The sequence below is a fragment of the Canis aureus genome, chromosome 29 (genome assembly GCF_053574225.1).
Source record: "Canis aureus isolate CA01 chromosome 29, VMU_Caureus_v.1.0, whole genome shotgun sequence".
Lineage (NCBI taxonomy): Eukaryota > Metazoa > Chordata > Mammalia > Carnivora > Canidae > Canis > Canis aureus.
In genome coordinates this window covers 9950876-9974486 of record NC_135639.1, presented here as the reverse complement: position 1 = coordinate 9974486, position 23611 = coordinate 9950876, and the positions used below count along the sequence as shown (strand labels likewise).

General features: G+C 47.1%; 1 protein-coding gene across 22 annotated transcripts in view; it reads right to left on the bottom strand.

The window, feature by feature from the left end:
- Nucleotides 1–5361: 5361 nt before the first annotated feature.
- Nucleotides 5362–23611, bottom strand: part of FGFR2 (fibroblast growth factor receptor 2) — a 105367-nt gene continuing 87117 nt past the window's right edge. For 18 of the 22 annotated variants that reach the window (XM_077877397.1, XM_077877390.1, XM_077877388.1 and 15 more), the window contains 7 exons: nt 22478–22588; nt 20681–20871; nt 13329–13451; nt 12706–12776; nt 10902–11039; nt 9200–9305; nt 5362–5961 (listed from right to left, as the gene is read on the bottom strand). In XM_077877397.1, coding sequence (XP_077733523.1) covers nt 5797–5961; nt 9200–9305; nt 10902–11039; nt 12706–12776; nt 13329–13451; nt 20681–20871; nt 22478–22588 — 905 coding nt within the window. In that variant the 3' untranslated portion in view covers nt 5362–5796. Of the gene's footprint in view, nt 6054–9199; nt 9306–10901; nt 11040–12705; nt 12777–13328; nt 13452–20680; nt 20872–22477; nt 22589–23611 lie in introns of all 22 variants that reach the window. The other 4 variants (XM_077877396.1, XM_077877398.1, XM_077877410.1 and 1 more) reach the window with 1 other exon arrangement.

Sequence of the window (23611 nt, the reverse complement as noted above, 5' to 3'; positions counted from 1 at the left end):
TCCTCCTCTATTCTGAATTTATAAATCCCTCAGCGTTCTCTGTCCCTTTCCAAACACGTCATGGTGCGGACTTTGACTTGAAAGGGATTCAGGCAAGGTTTGGTTAGGCGCCCTAGAAGAGGGAGTTAGAAGACAGAAAGCAACTAAAGAGACACGGCCCAGAGGAGGCAGTGTTCTGAGCCAGAGGAGGAAAGCTCACTCACCTGCCTGTTAGCTTAAGCCCCGCATTCTGTCTCTCAGCTGGTAACAAACTCCAGGATTCAGCTTTGCAAATCAGAAGAACCCCACAGCTTGTTATTTCAAACGTCCCCAGATAATGGCAAGGTGGTCAACACTGATCATTCTCACAGCCACTGTCTTCTTCCTACAGCACCTCGTGTGACCTCGGAGCGGGGACTTAGAGGCAATTTTGGGCAGCCCATCAAAACCCCCAGGACCCTCAGGAAGAAAGGACACAAGAAAGGCCCCTTTCCAGAATGTCACTTAAGCCCTAGACGCCTTCTGCAGCCCGTGCCCCGCCAAGTCACTTCAAGGCTTCCTGGGGATGAAATGTGAGAGAAGATAAACTTTGCTTTCATCTTTAAAAACATCAAAAAATAAATAACATCAAAACGCAGGCTGGATAAGGAGGGCTCCGATGCGCATACATAAGTAATGGTGCATTAATCAGTCCCAGTGGATTGCTCAAGCTCACCAGACTTCATAAAACTGGGGACACGGGACAGAGATAGAGTCAAGGATTCCAGCCAGAAAGCACGTCTACGCCTTCGTATCACGTGGCAGTGCTTCCTTCCTTTTTTTTTTTTTTTTTTTAATTTATTTTTTATTGGTGTTCAATTTACTAACATACAGAATAACACCCAGTGCCCGTCACCCATTCACTCCCACCCCCCGCCCTCCTCCCCTTCTACCACCCCTAGTTCGTTTCCCAGAGTTAGCAGTCTTTACGTTCTGTCTCCCTTTCTGATATTTCCCACACATTTTGTCCCACACCTTCCTGTCCCAGCCAAGAGGAGAACGAGAACGATCCATTTCTCAGCCTCCCTCCACTCCACTGAAGCCCCCTCAGCATCTTGGCCATCTTATGAGTGCAAAAGCCGGCCAATTATTTGCAGTAAAGCATTTTGCTCTAGAAAACCCGGTAAGGTATTATGTATCTTTGATTCATGATCTGCATGACATCTCTTCAGCTATTAAATCCTTAGGAAGACACTTTACACCCACTAGGATGGCTATAATAAAAAATATGGCCAGTAACAAATGTTGGCAAGGACGCGTAGAAATTGGAACCCTCATACATTGCTAGTGGGGAATGTACAACAGTGTAACCACTTTGGAAACAACCTGGCAGTTCTTCAAAAGGTTAAACACAGAGTTACCCTATGACCCAGCAATTCCACTGCCAGGTGTACACCCAAGAGAAAGGAAAAGGTGCGTCTACACAAAAACGTGTACCTGAGTGTGCATAGCAGCACTATTCCTAACAGCCACAAAGTGGGGACCCAAATGTCCATCAACCAAGGAACAGAAAAACAAAATATGTGTATTTCCACACAATAGAATATAATCTGGCAATAAAAAAAAAAGGAATGGAGTCTGCCCTTCCCCCCCCACTGGTGCACTTTCTCCAACCAATGAATACAATCTTTTTTTTTTTTTTCTCAATGAATACAATCTTAAAAAAGAGAGAAGGAAGTACTGATACATGCTATAAAATGGGCGAATCTTGAAAACATTACGCTAAGTGGAAGAATGGCCAAACACAAAAGACCATCTCTGGTACCATTCCATGCCTATAAAATGGCTAGAAGAGGCAAATCTATGGATAGGAAGAAGATTGATGGTTGTCAGGGCTCCAGGGGAAAAGGAAAATAGGAAGTGACTGCTAATTGGTACAGGGCTTCCTTTTGGAGTAATGAAAATATTCTGGAATTAGGTGGTGGTGATGGTTGCGTAACACTGCGCATATACTAAAAAACCCACAGAAACACAAATGTACAAAAACAAATTCTTAGGACACTACGGCATCCCAGAGCTGAGCTAAGCTCCTAGAGGTAGCTCCTCGTTCAGACCACAAGGTTGGTGATCACTCGTTTTACAGTCTAAGAAATCACAGCCCAGATAGAATCCCGGACTTGCCCAACGTCACCCAGCTTTAAGGAGTAAACCAATCCAATGCTGTCCGAATCCCCCATCGGCTCCATGAGGCTGCAGCCTTACTTAGACCATTCCCAGCCAGGTGACCCTCAGGAACCACAAGTTCCTGATCTGTAGTAACAGCAGAGACCTCTGGACTCTCGCCTTCTGGAACCTCGGCTGTGCAGTAGGAGCTAGCAGACCAACTTGTTTCCGGCTGGTTGGTTGGGTCCTCAATCCGCGGCCGTTCCAATCTGCCAGATGTTTGACTAACTGCATGTTTTAGTTTCCTGTGTGTGTGGGATCAAGGACCTTTCCACAAGATCTGATGGTGGGAAGCTCCCTGAGGGAAAGAGGGATTGAGAGGCTGAGCAGTGGAGAAGGGGACCCAGTCTCAAGGGAATCCACAGAACTCTCTGGAAGGCCCCACTCTTCCACCCTGCTCCTCTGTCCTCCCCAGCCCAGCCCAGCCCACCACCAGCTACTTTGTGAGGTACGGCTTCTTGAATGCACCCTTCCCAGTTGGGAGACAGCAGAGCCAGACACTACTCACTTCTCACCAAGACGCCTGAGACTTTTGGTTCTAAGTAAATGAACTGCTATGCACCTCATGAAGCCAAATCACACTGTGGTTCAACCAACCTCCAGTGCTTTCCTTAGGTCATATGGTGGGGGTGGGGGGATGGATGACACACATAAGCTCCAGGATCCTATCACACCCTGCTTCCATCTATTTAAGTTGGAGCAGGGCTCAAAAAAGAAGTATTTCTCGTTCTTCTCATGCACCATACTGCCTTCTTCCCCTTGATATCCAATCTTTCAAAATAATTCAAAAATCCAAATGGCCAAGAGCCAGCATGGGATTCTAACCTACATTATCTCCTAGAAAGCCATAAACTGCCCCTTCGGTCTCAAAGGCATAAAACGTGCACCACTGATCTTGAGAAGCACGCAGACATGGAGCCTGGCTTCAAACTGCAGCACCAGCTAGTCCTCCCTCCACCCTGGCCAAGGCAGTCCCACCAGCGAAAATGCCCAGTGGGCTGCAGAAGCATCACCCTGTACACAGGTGATTCAAAGCTGCTTTCAGGGCAGCCTGGGTGGCTCAGCACTTTAGCGCTGCCTTCAGCCCAGGGCCTGATCCTGGAGACCTGGGATCGAGTCCCCCACGTCGGGCTCCCTGCATGAAGCCTGCTTCTCCCTCTGCCTGTGTCTCTGCCTCTCTCTCTGTGTCTCTCATGAATAAATAAATCTTTAAAAACAACAACAAAAAGCTGCTTTCAATTATTGCCCAAAGTCACACTGTCTTGGGTGGGATTATATAACTCTGCTCTGCCTGTGAATAAATGGTGGGTAGCACCAGAGATTGGCAAACACAGAACCAGGACAGTAGGCCACCTCCAGATAGATGGCAAGACCCTCACTCCACTAGTAACAGCCTCAAACACCATAAAGAGCCTAAACATGGCACTTTTTTAACCATCAAGTTCTGAGACCTGACATTTGGATGAATTTGAGCTACTTCTGTCTCCCCTTCCTGATACGGAGACCGGCAAGCAGGTATAATGGGACCTTGAGTCATAAATTCACATTGTTAGCAGGCAAGACACCATTTCCCTCTTTAGATTCTTGGTAGCATGGAAATAGGTCAAATTATTTTAGAATTTGTTCAAGCTATCTTTTTGAAATGTTGAGGCACATTCTACTCTCTGTGTATGAGGAGCCAGCCTAAAAGGCTTCAAGGTCCCTCCCCAGTATCCAGATCTGAACCTCTCTCACCCAGCACCTGCCATCCTCAGGACACTTCCCCCATTTGCAAAGCTTCGCCCACGCCATCTCTCGTTTGCTTTTCTAGAAGTTAAAGCCCAGAAAGATACAACGATACCTTTGGGGCCCCAAGAAGCAACAGAGCCAGAGCTTAAGCAACAGAGCTCCCCTGATTTTCCACTGGATTCACCTGTCCCAAGTACCACTGGTCCCGGGCAATCCCTGTGGCAAGTCACCGGTGTGTAGCAAACGAGGGACCTTCACAGCTCTGCCTTTCATGCAATCACACCAAACAGCACTGAGTCAATACCTCCAAGCACAGGAAACCATTTGGTGAGACACGAGTATTAAAAAAATAAGCTGCGTGACATTTATTTTGTCTTGTTAACATTAATATCTGTAGAAACATTTTTATTGTCAGTATAAAAATTAACAGGTTTTATTAAATACTTTCTCCAATTTCGTAACAAGTAGAATCAGTGTAATCTGCGTTCATGTTGCATGGCTATAGCAAAGTGAGTAGGTGTTTCCGAAGCAAAACACAATACTTTAAATACAGAACGCACAACACGGCGACATCGTGTCTGACGTTGGTACGAGGCCCGATCTTTTGGTGAGGTCCTGCCAGAATTAGACAGAAGCAAACCCTTAAAAAGATGGAAGTATCTCCAAAACCATCAGCAGAACAACTCAGTGTTTCAATTTCGACGATGACACGTGAAGATTCTAAAAGGCTTCCCTAACGCCAATGAATCTGGAAGCCATCATCAAAATCCACTGAAGAGAATACAGGCTAATCTGATTAACGTGCAACTCAGGGCAGAAGGCCAGCTGCCAGAGGGGAGTACAGTCTGCTATCATCTCAACTAAGGTCCACCCTCGAGGAATGGATTAAGGCATCTTTTTAAGAGAACGCTGGTACCATTTGTCTTGGGAAGTCCAGTTCCGCGCTCCATGGGCCCAATGACAGAGCTGCACAGCAAAACAAAATACTTTCCTATCGATGGGTTTGTTTACTACTGGCATTTTGGTGGCAGAAGAACAATCATCTGACAGCAGAGTTTAAACAAATAAATCAAAACTTCATTTTCCCCCAAATTAGTCATATTCTGTAAATATTTCTCTTTTCAAAGAATCTGACAACTAGTTAAGTCCAAGCAACAGATTAACTAGTCCGATGTGCTGCCTGCATAGAAATGCCGCTTAAATTACAAAATAAAAACAAAACAAAAACTATAAATGATTAATTGTTTTGTATATTACCAATTCATTAATAAATTAACGTTATACCATTTTTTTTTCCCTGAAAGCAAAAGTACTTTTCCACCCCTGCTCGGTGAAAATTAAGAAATTCTGTGTAAGAACAGCATTTAGCAAATAGCTATTAAAAACAAAAGAGAGACCGATTTTCTAGGTGCACTGGGACATCCATTTAAAATCAATACAAAAAATAATTCCTTGTAAATATATAATATATATTTATACATAATTTGAATATATTTACATACATCCAGCACCTATATACTGCAATTGTGCTCTGTAAGTGTGTGCTGACATATATTTTCTCCAATTATTACAAAATTCACAAGGAAGGCAAGAAAGTAGGTTTGCCTTGAGTCCAGCTGGTCCACAGCCAGTACCCACAGCGGGTCATGGGCGCGTGGTGGCCCATGGCAGTCCATTGCCCCAGAAACATTCTTCTTCTCCTGGTGAAGATTATAAGTTTCCAACCGTATAAATTCTTTACACGTGTGCCGATTACTTTTCCAATTATTTACTCCTCTGATCCATATATACAAGCGGAGCCAACCGGCTCCTGGAGGCCTGGCCCCGTTGCTCAGTGTGGCTAGGTCCCTGGTGCTGTCCCGTGTGGGGACAGAAGGACAAGCTCATTCATGTTTTAACACTGCCGTTTACATGTGGATACTGAGGAAGGCATGGTTCGTAAGGCATGGGGTCTGGAGAGAAAACAGAATCGTCTCCTGAAGAACACGAACTCCTTGTGTCAGGATAACTAGGTGAATACTGTTCGAGAGGCTGACTGAGGTCCAAGTATTCCTGAAAGAAGGGAAGAGAGACGTTTTATTTCATCTCGGGTCAGGATAACAAGGTGAATACGGTTCGAGAGGTTGACTGAGGTCCAAGTATTCCTGAAAGAAGGGAAGAGAAGACTTTTATTTCAAATGTAGGCTCTCGAGATGCTCTATCAGAGCTGAGATGGGACAGGGGCACCCTTGGAAGGTTCAGGGACCCGGCCCTCCCAGCTCCCGCAGGCCTCCTCGAGCCCCCCGCCTTGGTTTACTCTAGATTGCCGCCCTTAACTCTTCTCTTACGATCCATCATGAATAAACTAGTGGCAAGGAGGGAACGTGAAAAGGCTGGGCAGTCAAGTCCACTGACACAGACCAAACAAGCGGCTTGCTACATGCCTCCGAGAGAGAGAGAGAGCGAGAGAGCGAGCGAGCGAGCGCGCACAGGGTTCAAATCCGAGCTCCGGCAAAATGTAACGTGTTAGGGATTCCTGGGACCCCCTTTAAATAGTTGACACCATGAATATTTATTTTGCAAATTACATTTTACTCTTGCAGTTTCTAGGATAATTTAAGGGGAATATGTCTCCATTCAGCGGGTAATTTCACAGATGTAATTCATTACTCTCAGAAGCTCTCGGAGTTGAAAATGTAAACAGGTTCAGAAAAGGTTCGGATATACTCGTGTATATTAAATCCATAATGGACTGTTTAAAGAAGAGTTTGAAATTCAAAAGGGGCTCTTCTGCTCCCTACCAGCATCTGCTGGGGTCGCTAGGGAAGAGAGCCCACTGGGTGACCCGGGATAACATATCTTCCAGCTTATGGCACTTAGGGGTGAGAGTCCACTGCCTGGTCTGGTACCGCCCATGAGCAAAAATGGCTTTAAACATTTTTCAAGGGTTGGGGGGGGGGGGGGGAGTCAAAAGAAGAATACTACCCCATGGCATTAAAAGTACATAAGATGATATAAAATTCACATAAAATTTAAATATTGGGATCCATCAAATTTTATGCAGAACACAGATGCACTACTCGTGTATGCACTGTCCATAACCGCTTTCTTGCCTTGACGGCAGAACTGAATAATTTAGCTCACAAAGAAAAATATTCCCTATCTGGCCTTTTACTGAAGGGATTCACAGACCCTTGGTCTGAAACTACGGAAAAGATTTCTAAACTGAGGAACTTCTGGGTCTCGCTGCCTCCCCAGAGCTCACTCACTGGGCTTGTTCTGCTCACACACCCTGAAGCCAGTGACATTCCAGGACGTGTGGTTTTGCTGAGAGGGGAGGCAAAAAGTGCAGACCACAGCACAACCAGCCCCGGTGTTATCAGAAAAGAGCCCACAGAATGTTGGCGACTATACATTTTGAAAGACCCCCTCCAAAAAAAATTTTTTTTTAAATATAAAGCACTATAATTCATCACCAGGGTTGGCAAGAGAAAGAGTCCCCATCCCAGAATGGGGGATGTGTCAGTTCCAACAACATCAGCATTAACCACACGCCTGGAAACAAACACGCCCACCACATCAAAAGAGAACTTTTTGCTTACAATGATAAAAATGAAATTTTGTCCTAAATGGAACCATTTTTCTCAAGCATATGGTAATGATTTTCAGAAGGAAAGAAACTTCGATTTTTATATCCGTTAGACAATATGGCATTCTGCTTTTTTATTTTAGGATGCTCGATGAAAATTTCAGTATGAATGGGCCCACTTTAAATACAGGCATATAAATAAAGAGCATTGAGCATGGACATAGGACCATTAAAATGGAACATTAGTGCTTTCCCAGTTTCTAAATGCAGCCACTTAAATGTTCAGATCTGATAGGGCAAAGAATAGGGGTATCAGTGGATTCCAAGTCTAGGGTTAAAGGAACTTACACGAGAAACAACAATTTTGGCAAGAGAAGAAAGTTGCTTTTTTCCCCTTGAACTGTTCCTTTCCTTTCAACTTCTGAAGGTCAGCTGTATTCATTTAAATGCAATCTCTCCTTTTATCAGCTACAGTTAGACGCACAAGATAATGTTGCTGGCTTAAGGCTTCCCATCACAACATTTGATTATTTAACTCTTTCTAAAACTATTAAATGTATTTTAAAATACGTTAGATGTATTATTTTTATTCAAACGATCTTAACCTCTTTTTGTTGTTAAGACAACGGTGGGTTTGGGGGACTTCTTTTTTTCCTGTTTGAAGGAAGGCTGCTCTCTACACCCTCATTAAATCTCTCAAAGTCATTCATTAACAATCTTTTTCCTTGGGATTTTTTTGAACTTGATGGGTTTTATCATCTTTCCTGCTCAGATCATCTACTCTCCACAACCACAGAGACCACTCTATCGACATGCTGAAGCACTACCACGGTCGAATTTGGTCAGTGGGTGACAGAGCGTTTCTTTCTTTGGTATGGATTATAAATCTTTTATAGAAAAATATTTTAACAAAAAGTCCATGTTTTCATTAAAAAAATCACAAGTCCATTGCTCACTTCAGCAGCCCATATACTAAAAAAAAATCACAAGTCCAGGGGAGCCTGGGTGACTCAGTCAGTTAAGGGTCTGACTCTTGATTTCATCTCAGATCATGATCTCAGGGTCATGAGATCCAGCCTCATATCAGGGCCAAGTCTGCTTGAGGTTTTCTCTCTCTCTCTCTCTCTCCCCCTCTGCCTCTCCTCACTCTCATTCTCTTGCTCTTTCTCTTTAAAATAAATAAATAAATCTTTAAAAAAAAAAAAAAAAAACCTAAGTCCTTCATTATAGGAAATTGTGTATACGTTCATATACACATAGATGAAGACCACATGCCACATGCCATTACCAGACAGGAGGGTCATGGCAGAACTTCACTGCTTCCAATGGAGCCCAGTAATGGAACACCAACTGCTCCTCCACTAATCACTAGAGCTCAGAATCCAACCAGCACAAGAGCCCAAGCTCCTCATGTGCAAACCCAAATGCTGCTGTTGGACATTTTTTTCCCTCCCGACTCTCCAACAGACCACAGCCGAGGCCCACCACTCGAAGGCCACAGAGAGCCTCAAGTAGGGCCCTCCGTCTGGTTTCATGAGTCAGACTCTCAAAATGCAGTTCTGAGAAAAATCAAGATTGAGGAGAAACACATATTTTAACTCTGCGTGACCCCTGTGGAAAAATGATCATCTATACCACAGACTCCGACAGGGGAGGTTGCATTGAAAAAGCCGCACTGGCCTCCCAAGAAAGGACCACAGGCTTCTGGAAGAGGGTTCTTACCTCATTGGTTGTGAGAGTGAGAATCCGATCCAAGTCCTCTACCAACTGCTTGAACGTCGGCCTCTGTGAGGGCACAGCATGCCAACAGTCCCTCATCATCATATACCTGAGGAAATGGATTTCCTGGTGAATTAATTTTCTAAGCACTAGGTGCACACGGCTATAAGCCAGCGCTAAAAGGCACTACAAGAATAGGTCCTAAATGATGAAAATGTATCAGAACTTTCTAAATGAGAAGGCAGTTATTTGCCTTCCCCCAAAATTCACTGCTCGGTTCCTCTGAAAGGCACTTGCAGCTACAAAAACATCACTTTATCCCAAAGCTTTGAGGACAGTATCTATGCCATCGGGAAAGCCATTTTTTCTACATGTCATCGCTGCTGACTTCTGCATTCCTGTGACAGTGACACAGCACAGTGGTCTCACACCTTTATGGCACTTTTGGACGCTGCAGGAAAAGCCTTTTTGGGTCTCCAGTCTGTCCCCAGCACACCCTTCCTTACCCCCACTCCTGCCCCCATCGAAGCCACGACACATTCTTCTCCCTGACACTTTGAGTTTTATTTTAATGACTGCAGCAAAGGTTCTTCCGTTTAAAAAAAAAAAAATTTTTTTTGAAAACCACAACTTTAAGGTAAGGTTTTTAAGAATTAATCTGCCATCACTGGGCTGAACATTAACTTCCTGATTAACTCTTGGACAGGCCTAGGGTCCCAGGCCTTATCTTGATTACGGGTTTCGACAGACCCTCCATATTAGAAAAAGCAATAGGAATGACAGGCAGCACAATAAATACCTTTATATAATATACTATAAAATGTGCCATTCATCAGATGTCCACTGTACAGTGAAAAGCACTCATAGGATTATGGATAGAAAATCCCCATGAAACGACACACAATAGACCACAGTCTCCGGGACAATCACTCTTAGCTAATCCTGGGGGGTTGGGAAGAGAGACTCCTTTTCAAAGCACTGGTTCTACTGCACAAGACGTATGTCACCAACACAACATAATTCCACTTGAAGTGTGGGCTCGGTTCTTCCAGAAACTGGCTTATGGTTTTTACAGTCCGATCTGGGACTCTATGGATGGCACCTGGACACATTTTTAATTCTCTGTGTAGGGGCAAAATATAGGTAACCAGACACTAGCTTCTCTGAAGAGATGTGGGAAACGTTAATCCCGAAGAGTAATTTTCAATGGTCACGAACAAGTTCTAAAGCATCCATTCCCACTGGCCGTGCTGGGGGTCGACTCCAGCAGTGAAGAAAGGCCGTGCTGGTTCTTTAATGCTACGCTCGGTGGGGGCAGGGCCACGGCTTGCTAGCTTGTGTAGGAGAAAAGGCCAGATCTATCTCCCTGCCTCTCTGAGCAGAGATAATAGCACAGCACAGAGGCCTGGGAAGATCAGCCCAGCTCAGGCTCTCAAGTCAGGAGCCCTGGGGCCTGGGCAGCCCAATGCCCTGAGTGAAAGCTCACTCTGTACACCTTGCCACGATGCTCTCCCTCTCGGGCAGTTACAGCCATCAGAGTAGCCATCCACCTCTGTCCTGGGATCGGGCCCAGAAAAACCTTATTAGCAAAAATGGTTCCTGGGGCCTGTATAGGAAGCCTGGGGCCTTGGGAAACCCAAAAAGTCAGGAGAAGAGTTAATGGCATGGGGGCCCGCACTGAACCAGGAGAGACAACGGGCCTTACAGTTCATTGGTGCAGTTTGCTGGCTTGTCCATCCTGTGCCCCTCCTTGAGCAGCTTAAATAGTTCCTCCACCGGAATCCCTGGGTATGGTGAGCCCCCCAGCGTGAAGATCTCCCACATTAACACCCCGAAGGACCAACTGCAAGGAAGAGGGGAAACAGGGTTACTGACCCACCCGAATCACAAAAACCTCAGTGTGCCCAGTTAATACAGCAAACGCCCACTCGCTTCTCCTGTTCCAAGACTAATGGCCTGAAGTCTCCTGCAGGTCATCCCACGTGCCCCTCCCTGCCCCGAAGGAGTATCTTCCCTGCCCGCCTCCCCCCCCCCCCCCCCCCCCCGCAGTGATGACAACCTGAGACATGTTCCCACGGAATTTCCCATCACCAGACAACAGAGTAGGGAAGGGAAGCCATCCCTCTTTTTTGGGGGGGGTGTAGGCTTGGGGGGGTTGCTATTTTTATTCGGACACTGAATGAGGTTACTCCGCCTTAAAGGCAGTGTGATGTGAGCCATGTGAGGATCTCCACTCCTAAGCTGCAAAACTCCTCATGCTCCTCCTGTTCCAGCTCTTCCACCAGCCTGGGTGCCTGACCCCACCCGCCCAGGCTGTGACCCACCAGTATGGGCGGTTGACAGACTAAGCCCAGAAAGCAAATTCTGCGAGTAACAGCTGCCCAGTGAGGCCGGTGGAACGTCTGAGGACACAGGTCTGTGACTTACTAAGGTCACGATGGGAGTGAGCATCAGGCTGGGATGAGGATCAAGGAATCCTGTGCCCCAGACAAGCTTCTCAGAGCAGAAACTGAAAACATCTCTCAGGGTCCCATGTGCACCTGACCCTGTGGAGACCCACGGTTGGGCTTTCTGAGCCTCGTTCAGGACACTCACAACTCCTGATATAATCAAGCCAAGACTCCTGCATGGACCTATGTCACTGTGGCTTTGGAAAAACAGCCTCACGGACTCTATTCAGGTTTAGGGTGAGACATGAAACTCTAACCAGTTTTGTATAGAGCAAAAGTGGCAGCATAATGCGGGCAGCTGACTCATTACAAAAACGGGACTCCTAATTCATTCCTTCTAAACATGACCGGCTGTGACAGCAACGGAATCAGTGCCCACCCCAGAGAGCCTCCCGTTCACATAAATAAAAAATAGATCCACTGATTTTTTTCTTAAACTATTTATTTTGGACTAATTATAGACTCACAGGAACTTGGAAAAAAACAGTTACAGAGAGATGCTCTGTACCTTCCACCCAGTTTCCCACAATGGTAACATGTCCCAACCTATTTTCTAAACCTAAAATCCTAAAATATCAGTTGGAGCCTAACCATGATAATATTTTTAAGTGTATCATAATAGAGACTGTGCCCCACTCAGCTTCTCCCCACAAGGGCAAACCTATGATGAGGTATGACGAACCACCCTCGGGTAGGAGAAGTTTCAAAATTCCTTCTTTCAGGGAGCAAAGAACATGCCAACAGCCTAGCAAATTAGATAGCGGCCTTGTAGTCAGACGTCTGTGAATTGGGGTAGGGGGGTTTAGGGTGGGGGGCGGTACTTCCGCTCTGGCAGGAGGAGGTCTGCAGTTGCACCTCCCATGTACTTTGAAGCCAGGCAGATTAGTAACAGAGCACTGGTTACCAGCCTACCATAAAATCCGTCCTTTCTAGGGCCGGCTCCTGCACCTTCTAGAATTGTGTGAAATACGGCAGGCCGCAAAGAATGATGAAAGGTGAATACAATATTTTTGCAACTCAACCCGATGGAGAAGCCAGAGAGAAAAGGGAGTTACTTACACGTCACTCTGATGGGTGTACACTCGATCGAAAAGGGCTTCTGGAGCCATCCACTTGACCGGAAGTCGCCCCTGCAAGTGTGGAAAACAGGTAAAAACCACTATATTAAACCAGTTTCCTTTAGCTGGCTTGAGAGGCTGTGCCCTATTTAGAGCTGACTGACTCATGATTTTTCACTGCTCAGTCCTCAGAGCAGAAATAAGCTCCAAGGGGGCCTACACCTAATGTGCAAGATGCACAGATTTGGGCAGGTTAGTAAGACGCCATTTCTTCGGATTCTCATTCTTATCAACCTCCCAAGCACACAAACACACCCTGACCGCCTTCTGGGCAAAGATTAATCCAGAAACTCCCAAGCTCTAGTCTTGGCTAGAGAAGTCCTTGGCAAAGAGCCCGATGAAGACCAGAGAGGGTGCTGATTATTCTATACAGAAGACTGTTTCCCATTTACTAAAAGTCTCTTAAATAGAGCTTCAATTTGCTTATTGAGAAGTTTGTCGAGAGTATGGCAAAAGAACAGGGATAAAGGGCAGAGGAATGAGCGCGTATTATCTTTCATCTGGAACATTCCGTGCCACCACCACCACCCCCTCCCTTCCACCACATTGCTGCCATGGACTTACATTTGTGGTCTTTTTGTAATAGTCTATATTGTTGATATCTCTGGCCAGTCCAAAGTCTGCTATTTTCATCACATTGTTTTCTGTTACCAAAACATTTCTGGCTGCTAAATCCCGATGAATACACTGAAATCAAGAAAGGACACATTTCAGAATGTTTCAAGAGTAAAGGGGAAAACATACTCACTTCTAAGAATAGAGAAAGAAAATATATCTTAATCAAAAACTGGTATTTCTGTTCTAATTAGAAGTAACTAAAAAAACAAGGCCCCAATCATTTCAAAGAGCAAAGCTACAGCAAGCAGCCAATTCTCTTTTACGCACCATCGACTGTCAATACGGAGTCCTTCCTACGAGATCTGTACTAGATTATTCTAAAATCTTTTCTCTCAACACTTGCTCTCCTGCCCTTTACAGCCAAACATTCAACGGAGCTGGTTAAACTCCAACACCACATTGTCTTTCCCTCCTGGTCAGTCCGCAAATATTGTGAGTCCATCCCTGCCCCTCCAGAAGTTTATGTCAGACCTAAGTGAGCGCTTCTGATGCCTCAATGTTTCCCTCTGCAGCTCTGGACACGGTGCTCCTTTAAGAAAACGGTCCCCCTCATCCCTTCTCCTGGCTCACCTTCTCCATCTAGCTCCTCTCCTCCCCTGTCCCTCGAAATAGGAGAAATGTCCCATTAATTGTGTGTATTCCCACATATCCCCAGAGCTTCCATTCTTAGATACACACAAAAGATCTGCAAATCCTTACCCCTTTCCTAACTACTCTCCCAGGACCCTCGTTGTCATCTTCCACAGGCTACGGGACATTTCGACATTGACATCCCTTTGGCACCTCAAATCCAAGGTCTCTGCTCCCCTAATCCTTATCCTCTTGGTCTCTCTCAGTCCCGAGAGGTAGTCACCAGAGTTCTCTGCACACTCCTCCCCAGTTCTGTTGATGTTGGCTCCCAAATACCTCTGCAATTTGTCTACCCAGCTCTGTCCCCACTGCTAACCACGGAGCCCAGGACATCGCCACTGCCCACCCCCATCCCCACGGAGAGCCTCACCACCTGCCTAACTGGTCTTCACACCTCCAAACTCAGCCCTACAGTACCTGCTATGCTTCCCACAAGTTGAGTCTCTCAAAGAACTGACCACGTCCTTCCCCGACTCATATCATGACCAACGCCCGTCTACCCACGCCCAGGCCTGGAGGACACCAGCCCACACAAAGGGCCCAACCTAGGTCTGCAAAACACCTGAGTGGGTGGGGCGGGGTGTGTGTGGGGGGGGGTGATGCGGACGTGCTCACTACAGGACAGCTAATTTATAGTTCTGTTACTCACTCTGGTCTCAAGAAAGACATAGTCATTAGAACTCCCCATTTTGTCCTTTCTACAAATGGTAGACTTTTGCACAGTGTTACACCTCAATATAACAAGATTTCATCATGACACATGGTAACGACAATCCCACATCATCATCCCCTATTTTTGGAAAAGGCAAGGTCTAAGGGAGTGAACGAATATCCCTACCAAATGCTTTTACATAGGCTCCTGGCCCAGTCAACTACTAGATGAAGGAGGTCTGATCAGGCCACCTGACAAGGGTGAAATGGGGCTGGTCGTAGACAGGCTCGCCACGAAATGGCCAGGGAAAGGCAGCGAGCCCAACTCTCTCTGAAGAAGAAATTAGGGATTATTTGCTCCTGCCCAGTGCCCAACGATTCCTTGTTTTTCAGACGCTTCTGTGGCCCCCTGGATGGGCGAAGACCAGGAAAGGGGGAGCAGGAAAGCGCCGCAAGTAAGTAGGCCTGTGCTTGGCCAGAACGGAAGCAGGAAATGTGAGAGCTCCCAGAAGCCGCCTGGGGATCCGGCCGGGGCGGGAGCCATGTTCCTAGTTTGGAGGCCTCTTCAAATTGAACTTCCAAGCCCTCGGCCAAACTCTCCCGGCGGCGTGCTCCCTGCCGACACGAGCTCTGTGCGTTTGGCAAGCTGTGTGGTCAGAAGAATCTGGATTCCCACACGCTGGGCTCCCACCGCACAGGAGGGCCCGACTCAGAGATACCACGACAGCGACCTCCATCATCCTCTTGGCGGGAGCCGGGATCCAGCACCAACCTCCCACATCCCTCGACGCTAGCAGACACTAACGCCCACCCTCGGGGCTGAACAGTAAGAGACTTGGAACCAACACGCAAGAGAAAGAAAATAATTAACATCAAGCCAAATTCCCATCATCTGCAGAAATTGGAGCTGTTTTCCAGCGCAGAGCAGCCCATTTACATAACTAGGGCCCTCAGCCCGTTTGGTATCCGTTTCTTAAGTGAGTGGAGAGTAATGGGTCACTAAGGGAAGACGACTAACTCCCCCTGCGGCCCAGACAGTGTGATGGGTGCTCTGCGGGGCTGATCGAGTTCAAGTCCCATGGCAACCCATGAGATGGGTACGACTGCACCCATTTTACAGATGGGGAAGCTGGCACCTGCTTTAAAAAACAAAAAACACCCACTTACGCATAACATCTTAGAATGAGTTTTAACTGGTTTTGGGGTCTGGGAAGAAGAAAAATTAGTGTGCTTTGAACTAAAACCAGGAAGAGCTTTCATGATTTATAGAAGGCTCAAATACCCCATGTTACCTTGTTGGATTCTGTGTACATCACCGTGTTTCTTTAATTATCCATCCCCCTGGTTCTCCACACACACACACACACACACACACACACGCAGCTTAAGGACAGGCCCTACATGTATGTTTTTTGTTTTTTTTTTTTTAAAGATTTTACTTATTTATTCAGGAAAGAAAGAGAGAGAAAGAGAGTCAGAGGGAGAAGCAGGCTCCATGCAGGGAGCCCAAACCGGGACTCGACCCCGGGTCTCCAGGATCAGGCCCTGGGCTGAAGGCGGTGCTAAACCGCTGAGCCACCCAGGCTACACGGCCCTATACGTTCATCCCTATATTCCCAGCACCGAGCATGGACCTCAACCCAGTAAACGTTTGCCGAGCCGAATTCATAATTGCATTCCATCATAATGAGCCAGAGAGCTCACTTGACAGTTTTTAAGCAGGCCTCCAGCAAGCTCATCGCTAGCGGCGGGGAGGCTGAGTGTGAGCAGGCCCGAATCTGGTCCTTGCCCTGCTTCCTCATCCCCAACGGTCAGGAATAAACCCTCCATTTTTGGAGGCAGGGGACCATTTTTAAGATCTTCATCTACCACCAGCTTCAAACCCGTGCCAAGTCTTTAATTAGCAGGCGATCTTCTGCAAAGGGCTTTGGAACCCTTCAAGCCCTAACGAAACAGCTCTGTCCCTTGCAGCCCACTCCGTTAGTGAACAAAGCCCTGGCACAGGGCATCTTCCCGGTTCCCCCTCCATCTGGGGTGAGGCAGGGATTACCCGAGAACAGGGGGGAGGCTGCGGAGCAGTGTGGGTGAGTGGAGAACCAAAGGGCCTGGTCTGGGGCCAGTACTTTTCTCTAGAGACCCAGGAGTGCCCATCTTGGAAACGAGGACAGTGACGCAGACACACCGGGCTCAAAGGTTTCCTGGCAACTCCTAAAGGTCCTCAGCATCCTTAGCCTAACATCGCACCTACGTCAGAGGTGCTCTCAGGTTAAGGAGGATACCGTATGTAAAATGCTTGTCCTAGGCCTCGTCAATGTTGAGCTCCCAAAAATCAGTGCTGATGACTAATGCCAAGAGTGGCTATTATCACAGCATTAATAAGGGCACTGGCCGTCTGTCATCCTCAAAGGTTTCCATCTGCCCCCTTTCACAAAGTTCATCTGACTCTTGGCTCCCTCATCACTATACTGAACAGCTCCAAGAGAGGAAGGACCCCAGAGTCCTCAGGGCTGGGGCATCGGGGGGGGGGGGGGGGGGGAGGTTCTACACGGCCTCCGAGAGCCAGGTGCAATGCACATCCTTCTCTCCTATTCTGAGCAGAGAGATACTCCGCCTTCCAGAAACCCGTTCTGGTGCCCCTGTGAACCACATCCTGCCTGGCCTCCTAACCATGTCCCTTCAGCCTCTGCTGCCATCAGGTGCTTTGAGCCAAGCTCTAGGAATTGAGAGTTTTTCTTACTCCCCCTTTTCTCCGCCTCTCCCCTGCTAGATGACCTCCCAAGCCCTGGTACTTCCTTTGCTGGCTCCCAAGGTCTTACCCAGCCCCCAGAGCTGCACTCCGCCCTGCGCTTCCTGCCCGGCATGGGCCCTTGAACAGCTCGCACACATATTCAAAGTGCATCCTGAATTGTCCACCAGAATCTATTCCCCTCCCCCTCCCCCACCCACCTCCCGCCCGGGAGCCTTCCTCATCCTGATCAGCTGCACCACCACCAGACCTCTCAAGCTGGGAATCACTAACAATTCCAATAGCAAAATATATCCAAATCCGTCTTCTTCTCCAGTGCCCATGGGAGCCAACAAGCCCTAGCCCGAAACACCAGCACCCAACTTCCAACCCACCAGCTGCAAGCAGCGCCAGAGCCAGGGAGCTTTACAGCACAAACCTGATCCTATCACTCTCCCTGGGTGGCTTGCCACGCACCAGGGGAACAGTCTAGAGGCCTTGGCCTTGGGTCCGCGAGGCCCTCAATGAGCAGGGCCGGCCTGTGTCCAGCCACATCTCACGCCCTGCTCTCTGCACACTGTGTCCCTCCCTAGACGCTGCACATGCTATCCCTCTGCGGGAGTGCTCACCAGCCACCTTTGCCCCCGAACCACCCCCCCCACCACCACCACCACCCACACTGACCTCACATAATTTGTTTCCTGCACAGCATGCTTAACCTTTCCCTATTTTTTTTTTAAAGATATTATTTATTTGAAAGAGAGACAGAGACAAAAACAGAGCATGAGCAATGGGGAGGGGGCAGGGGAAAGGGAGAAGCAGACTCCCCACTGAGTAGGAAGACTGCTACGGGCTTGATCCCAGGACCCCAAGATCATGACCTGAGTTGGAGGCAGACGCTTAACCGACTGAGCCACCCAGGTGCCCCTCCATACTTATTTTTATTCCCACACTGATTGTTGGTCTCTCCTGCTGTCACGCGAGGTTCCTGCTCCAAGAAGTCCAGGACAACTCCCGCTAAGGGAGCCTGACCTAGGGCACAAGGCACCAGAGTCCAGAGTGCTCAGGGATATTCACTTAAGGATTAATAAAATGACCAAGCCAGCTCGCCCACCACTTTTCTATTAGTAACTGAGCCATGCAGAGTCCAAAAACCACTTCCCCGCTCCCGTATCAGGAAGGACACAGAGTGACCCGGGCTGAGGGTCACAGCAGGCAGCCTGCAGGCAGGCCATGCTCCCCAGGGTCTTAGCGAGGGATATGTGAAAGCTACAGCAGAGATGAAGTAGAACAAGGAAGGTCCATGGATCGCTTGTCACGCTGGCCCTTTCTCTTCACACACAATCTCAGCCCCCAACACACATACTTTTTTCTGCCTAAACTATTTAAAACTGAGCTGCAGGGCACCGGGGTGGCTCGGCTGGCTAAGCGTCTGCCTTCAGGTCAGGTCACAATCCCGGGGTCCTGGGATCGAGTCCCATGTTGGGCTTCCTGCTGAACAGGGAGTCTGCTTCTCCCTCTGAGCCTCCCCCCTGCCCATGTGCATGCTCTCACTCTCGAGTAAATAAATAAAATCTTTAAAAACAAACAAATAAATAAATAAAATAAGAGTGAATTGCAGACCTCACTGATACTTCACACCTAAACACTTGAGCAAAGATCTCCTACCCTAACACAAGACCACGATCACCACCTATAGATTTAACATTGATCCAGTCGTATTAGCTAACGTTGACCATACTCAAACTTCAGTTGTTCGTAAAAATGTTCTTTATAAGGGATCCCTGGGTGGCGCAGCGGTTTGGCGCCTGCCTTTGGCCCAGGGCGCGATCCTGGAGACCCAGGATCGAATCCCACGTCGGGCTCCCGGTGCATGGAGCCTGCTTCTCCCTCTGCCTGTGTCTCTGCCTCTCTCTCTCTCTCTCTCTCTCTCTGTGACTATCATAGATAAATAAAAAAATAAAATAAAAAATTTATAAAAGCTGCCTGCCCCAACCCTGAATAAGGCCCAGTCCAGGGTCACACGTGGACACATAGCTGTCCTGTCTCTTAAGCCTCCCTTAATCTGGAACAGTTTCCTCGGTGCTTTTTTTTGTCTCTCATGACACGGACATTTAGAAGCGAAGGCTTGTCAAATGTCTCACCTTCTGGATCTGATCCATTTCCTCATGTCAAAGACCTTTCAGTGGGCAGACTCCCCTGTGTACGTGCATATGCACACAAAACCATTTGTTTTCTAAAATCTATGCATTAAGAGCTTTCCCAGGGGGGAAAAAGAATCTGAAAAAGTCTTCAACTCTGGACTGTCTTACAAATAAGAAACAAATAAAAAAAGGAAACTAAAAAGAAAACAAAAAGCAGAACGTGTGGTAGTTCTGGCCATGTTCTAATGTGGCCACAGAAGAAGGGGCTGAGGTATAGCCACCCCTCCCTGAATCCCTGACACCACGTGGTCGGATATGGGCTGCCTCACTCACCCACGTGACTGGGCATGGCCATGACCCAGCTGGGCCCCCCAGTGACAAGGGCTCCATGCCCACAAGAGAATCTCACTTCTTTGGGGAGCCCAATCATCAGCATCCAGCTCCGCTGCAGGTAGGAAGTGACCCCACCTCTGCCCAAGGAGGAAGTTCTGCAACCCTCCCCTCGGAAGTGTGAGCTACAGAAGGGTGCCTTGGGTCATCCAAAATGCCCCAGAGGACATCGGGGCACCTGTCTAACTGCTTTCAGAATAACTCAGATGTTTAAAGTTCCATTGCAAGTGGCATGCTTGGAATGCAGACAGTTCACCTCAGGGGACCTGGCCAACTTCTAACCAGAGGGTCACCCCGCTAAATGAGACAAAATAAACCCAGAGGATACCCAGGACTCAGTGTTACTAAAATATCCCTCCGCTTGACCTTTATTCTTAGAATTTAATGCCCTTTCAAACTGAAAACCATAAACACAAGAAAGTCTATGTCCAAAAACTCATCACAAAGCAAATAAAGCCCCCCCAAAACCCATCAGAATTAAAGGTAGCACCCCCTAAACCAGCTGTTGTCTACCGAGAGCTGAATTCCCAGGAGATCTTTTCTGCCCATCTATGCAGTGTCACTATAGACTTCTGAGGCTGCCCCGGCTCTTGAAGAGTTCACTAAACCCCAATGTGAATAACGCAATACATATTTTCCAGGTTGTACAGGACATGCAAGGGCTTGATTTAGCAAATGAGCACATCCAAACTGCCTGTTTTCTTCACAGACCTTTTTAACTGGAATGCACCCAACTGAGGAGAATGTGAAGGACTCACTTTCTGGGAAGCCAAGTACTCCATGCCTCTCGCCAGCTGGTAGGTACACGACACCAAGTCCTTAAAGGTCATCTGCTCCTCAGGAACGCGGTTAATGTCATAGGAATACTCCATCCCAGGCGGCCTCCGGGCTCGGAGGTATTCACGGAGGTTGCCTTTCGAGGCATACTCCACAATGACGTAGAGTGGGCCTGTGGATGGAGAGGACAAGCTCACTGAGGCTACGCGCCCAGATCTACCATTGGGAAGCCCAGTATTCTTTCTTACAACCCAGTCCTTTTTTTTTTTTTTTTTTTTTATTTCAACATACAGAAAAGCACACACAAAAATAGAACACCTGCATTCTAATCTCCCCAAAATGATAATAGACACTTGGGTCAAGAGAGCCTCAAAAGTCTTAGAGAAACAGACACACAATGAGTGTCCTTCCCCAATCACTCTCGTGCTCGCCTGTGCCCTCCTGCAGAGCAATGGTCATCACCAATTTGCCTTTTCCAGTTCATTTTAATGATTTTACATACATATAAGTATCAACAAATGTTATTATTTTTAATCGCATAAATGAATAATAAAGACAGCTTTGCAGCATTTTCCCCCGACTTATTATCTTTGTGGAACCCAGCTAGGCTGATAAAAATAAATCTAGATCATTCCTTTTAAGAGCTATGTGTATCCTATCCTATAAACATACCACACTTTATTTACTCATCTCCCTTTACATTGCTTCCAGGATTGGGCTGTAACAGCACACAGCGAACATTTCTGTCTGCCTCCTTACACACACGTGCAATCCTTTCTCCGTGGTGTAGACCAGAGGTTGGCAAACTACAGCCTGCAGGGCCAAATCCTGCCCACCGCCTGTTTTTGTAATTAAATTGTATTGGCACACAGCCAGGCCCATTCACTTCTGTATTGTCTGTGGCTGCTTTCTCACTACAATGGCAAAGAGGAGTCGTCGCCACAAAACCCAAAAATATTTACAGTCCCCCTTCACAGAAAGTCTCCCAACTTCTGGTACAGACCTAAAACAGGAGTTGCTGAGGCAAAGAGAGGCGTTTTCTAGTTCATTAATTATCAAGAGAAGTCAGGGCTCTCTCTCTCTCTTAAGGAAGATAAAGTGTCCCTTCATTCCACGCTCTCTCTCTCTCCTTCCCTATTCTTGGTAACCCATCACTGCTCATAGCAAGACACGACTTCTTCAATCATCATTTTGAGGGATTCATCAACCAAAACATAGGGTCTTTCCCCACCTCCTTTTTTTTTTTTAAGATTTTATTTGTTTGAGAGAAAGAGAGAAAGACAGAGAGCATGAGCAGGAGGAAAACCGAAAGGAGAGGGACAAGCAAACTCCCCGCTGAGCAGAGGGCCTGATGTGGGGCTCGATCCCAGGACCCCAGGATCATGACCTGAGCCCAAGTCATACGCTTACTCGACTGAGCCACCCAGGCACCCCCATAGTCTTATTTTGAGAAATCCCCTCTTAACGCTACAAAACAAAAACAAGGAGACTGTCTTTTCCCAGCACCCTCCGGGTTAGGCCCTAAGAACAGAAGGACTCTATAAGGCCCTCCCATCCAAGTCACCCAACGCCTACCTTTCCCCAGCCCCCCAGTGCAGCCACAAAGCCCCCTTTGTGTTCACAGCCAGGAACATCTTCCTAAGGGGATTTTAAAGAGAACTTTAAACATGCACTTGAGGTGCCCTAGGAGCAAGATCCAAGAGTCCAACCGTTTCTAAAATGATGTTAACATTGAAGCGTAAATTATTTAGATGAAAGCATTTTTTCCTCCTACTCACCATCCTGAGTACAGGCTCCAAGGAGATTTATGATATTTTTGTGTTTTCCAATCATCTTCATCATCTCCATCTCTGACACTAGATCAGAAAGATCTTTCTCTGTGGCATCGTCTACAAACATGAGGTAAATTAAAAACGAGTTAGTTTTCTCTCACCCATCAGCTGCTGCTGCTAGTTGCCAAAAACTTAGTTGAAAGACCATGAAATTGAATTTTAGAACCAGAAAACACTTTCCAAATCACCTCCCTCATTTTATTGGTAAGGGGGCAAAGGCCCAGCTGGGGAACTGCCCTGATCCGTGTCAAATAGCTAATTTGGGGCCAATGGGGTCAAAAGTCAGAACTAGCATATAGGCGTCTGATGCTAAGGCCAATTCTTTTCCAGCAAACCTCACAAATGTGGGGGTGTTTTAACTTTATTGTGAAATAAGTCCATCCTCTGGCAGGTCTAAGCTGCCTCAAAAAAACCGTATCACCCTTCGAGTGTCTGGAAGCAACTGTGAGTACAACACAAAGGAAGAGGCAGCAGAGGAGAAGAAGCAGAAGGAGGCACCTCAAATCACTACAGGCTTTCTCCAGACCAAATACTGCTAATCTGAGCCCGTACAGAATCTATAGGCAGGTTCAGGGGGCACCTCATAACTGTTTACAAAAGTGTGTGTGTACACGTGCATTTTGAGCAGGCAAAGATTCGTGCCCTCCATGGCGGGCTTTCTCAAAGGGGGGCTGTGATTCCAAACCTAAAAAAAAATAAAAGTCTTATAAACCTCTGTTCTGTAATTGCAAGAAAAAAGGCTAGATTCCACATTCATGGACATGTAGCTTCTAGAAAGTGGCAAGACTCTTTCCCATGTGCCTCCCTTCGAGTTAATCCAATATAGAAAAATCTGCATGTACTAAAAAAATGAAATAAGGAAATGCACAGGGGCCATGTTGCAAAAAAAGCTCTTTCACTTCACAAAAGGAAGAGCAATGCAATTGGCTGGAAGGCAAGATCCACACAGCGACCGAGGAGGGCTGTACTTGTGCTATGAGCCACCCATTGGCTGTAAAAATAGCCAGGGCCCTCCCAGGGCTCTGGGGCTAATGTCCCTCTCCATCCTGAAAGGGAAGGCCAGCCTGAGTATATCCAGAG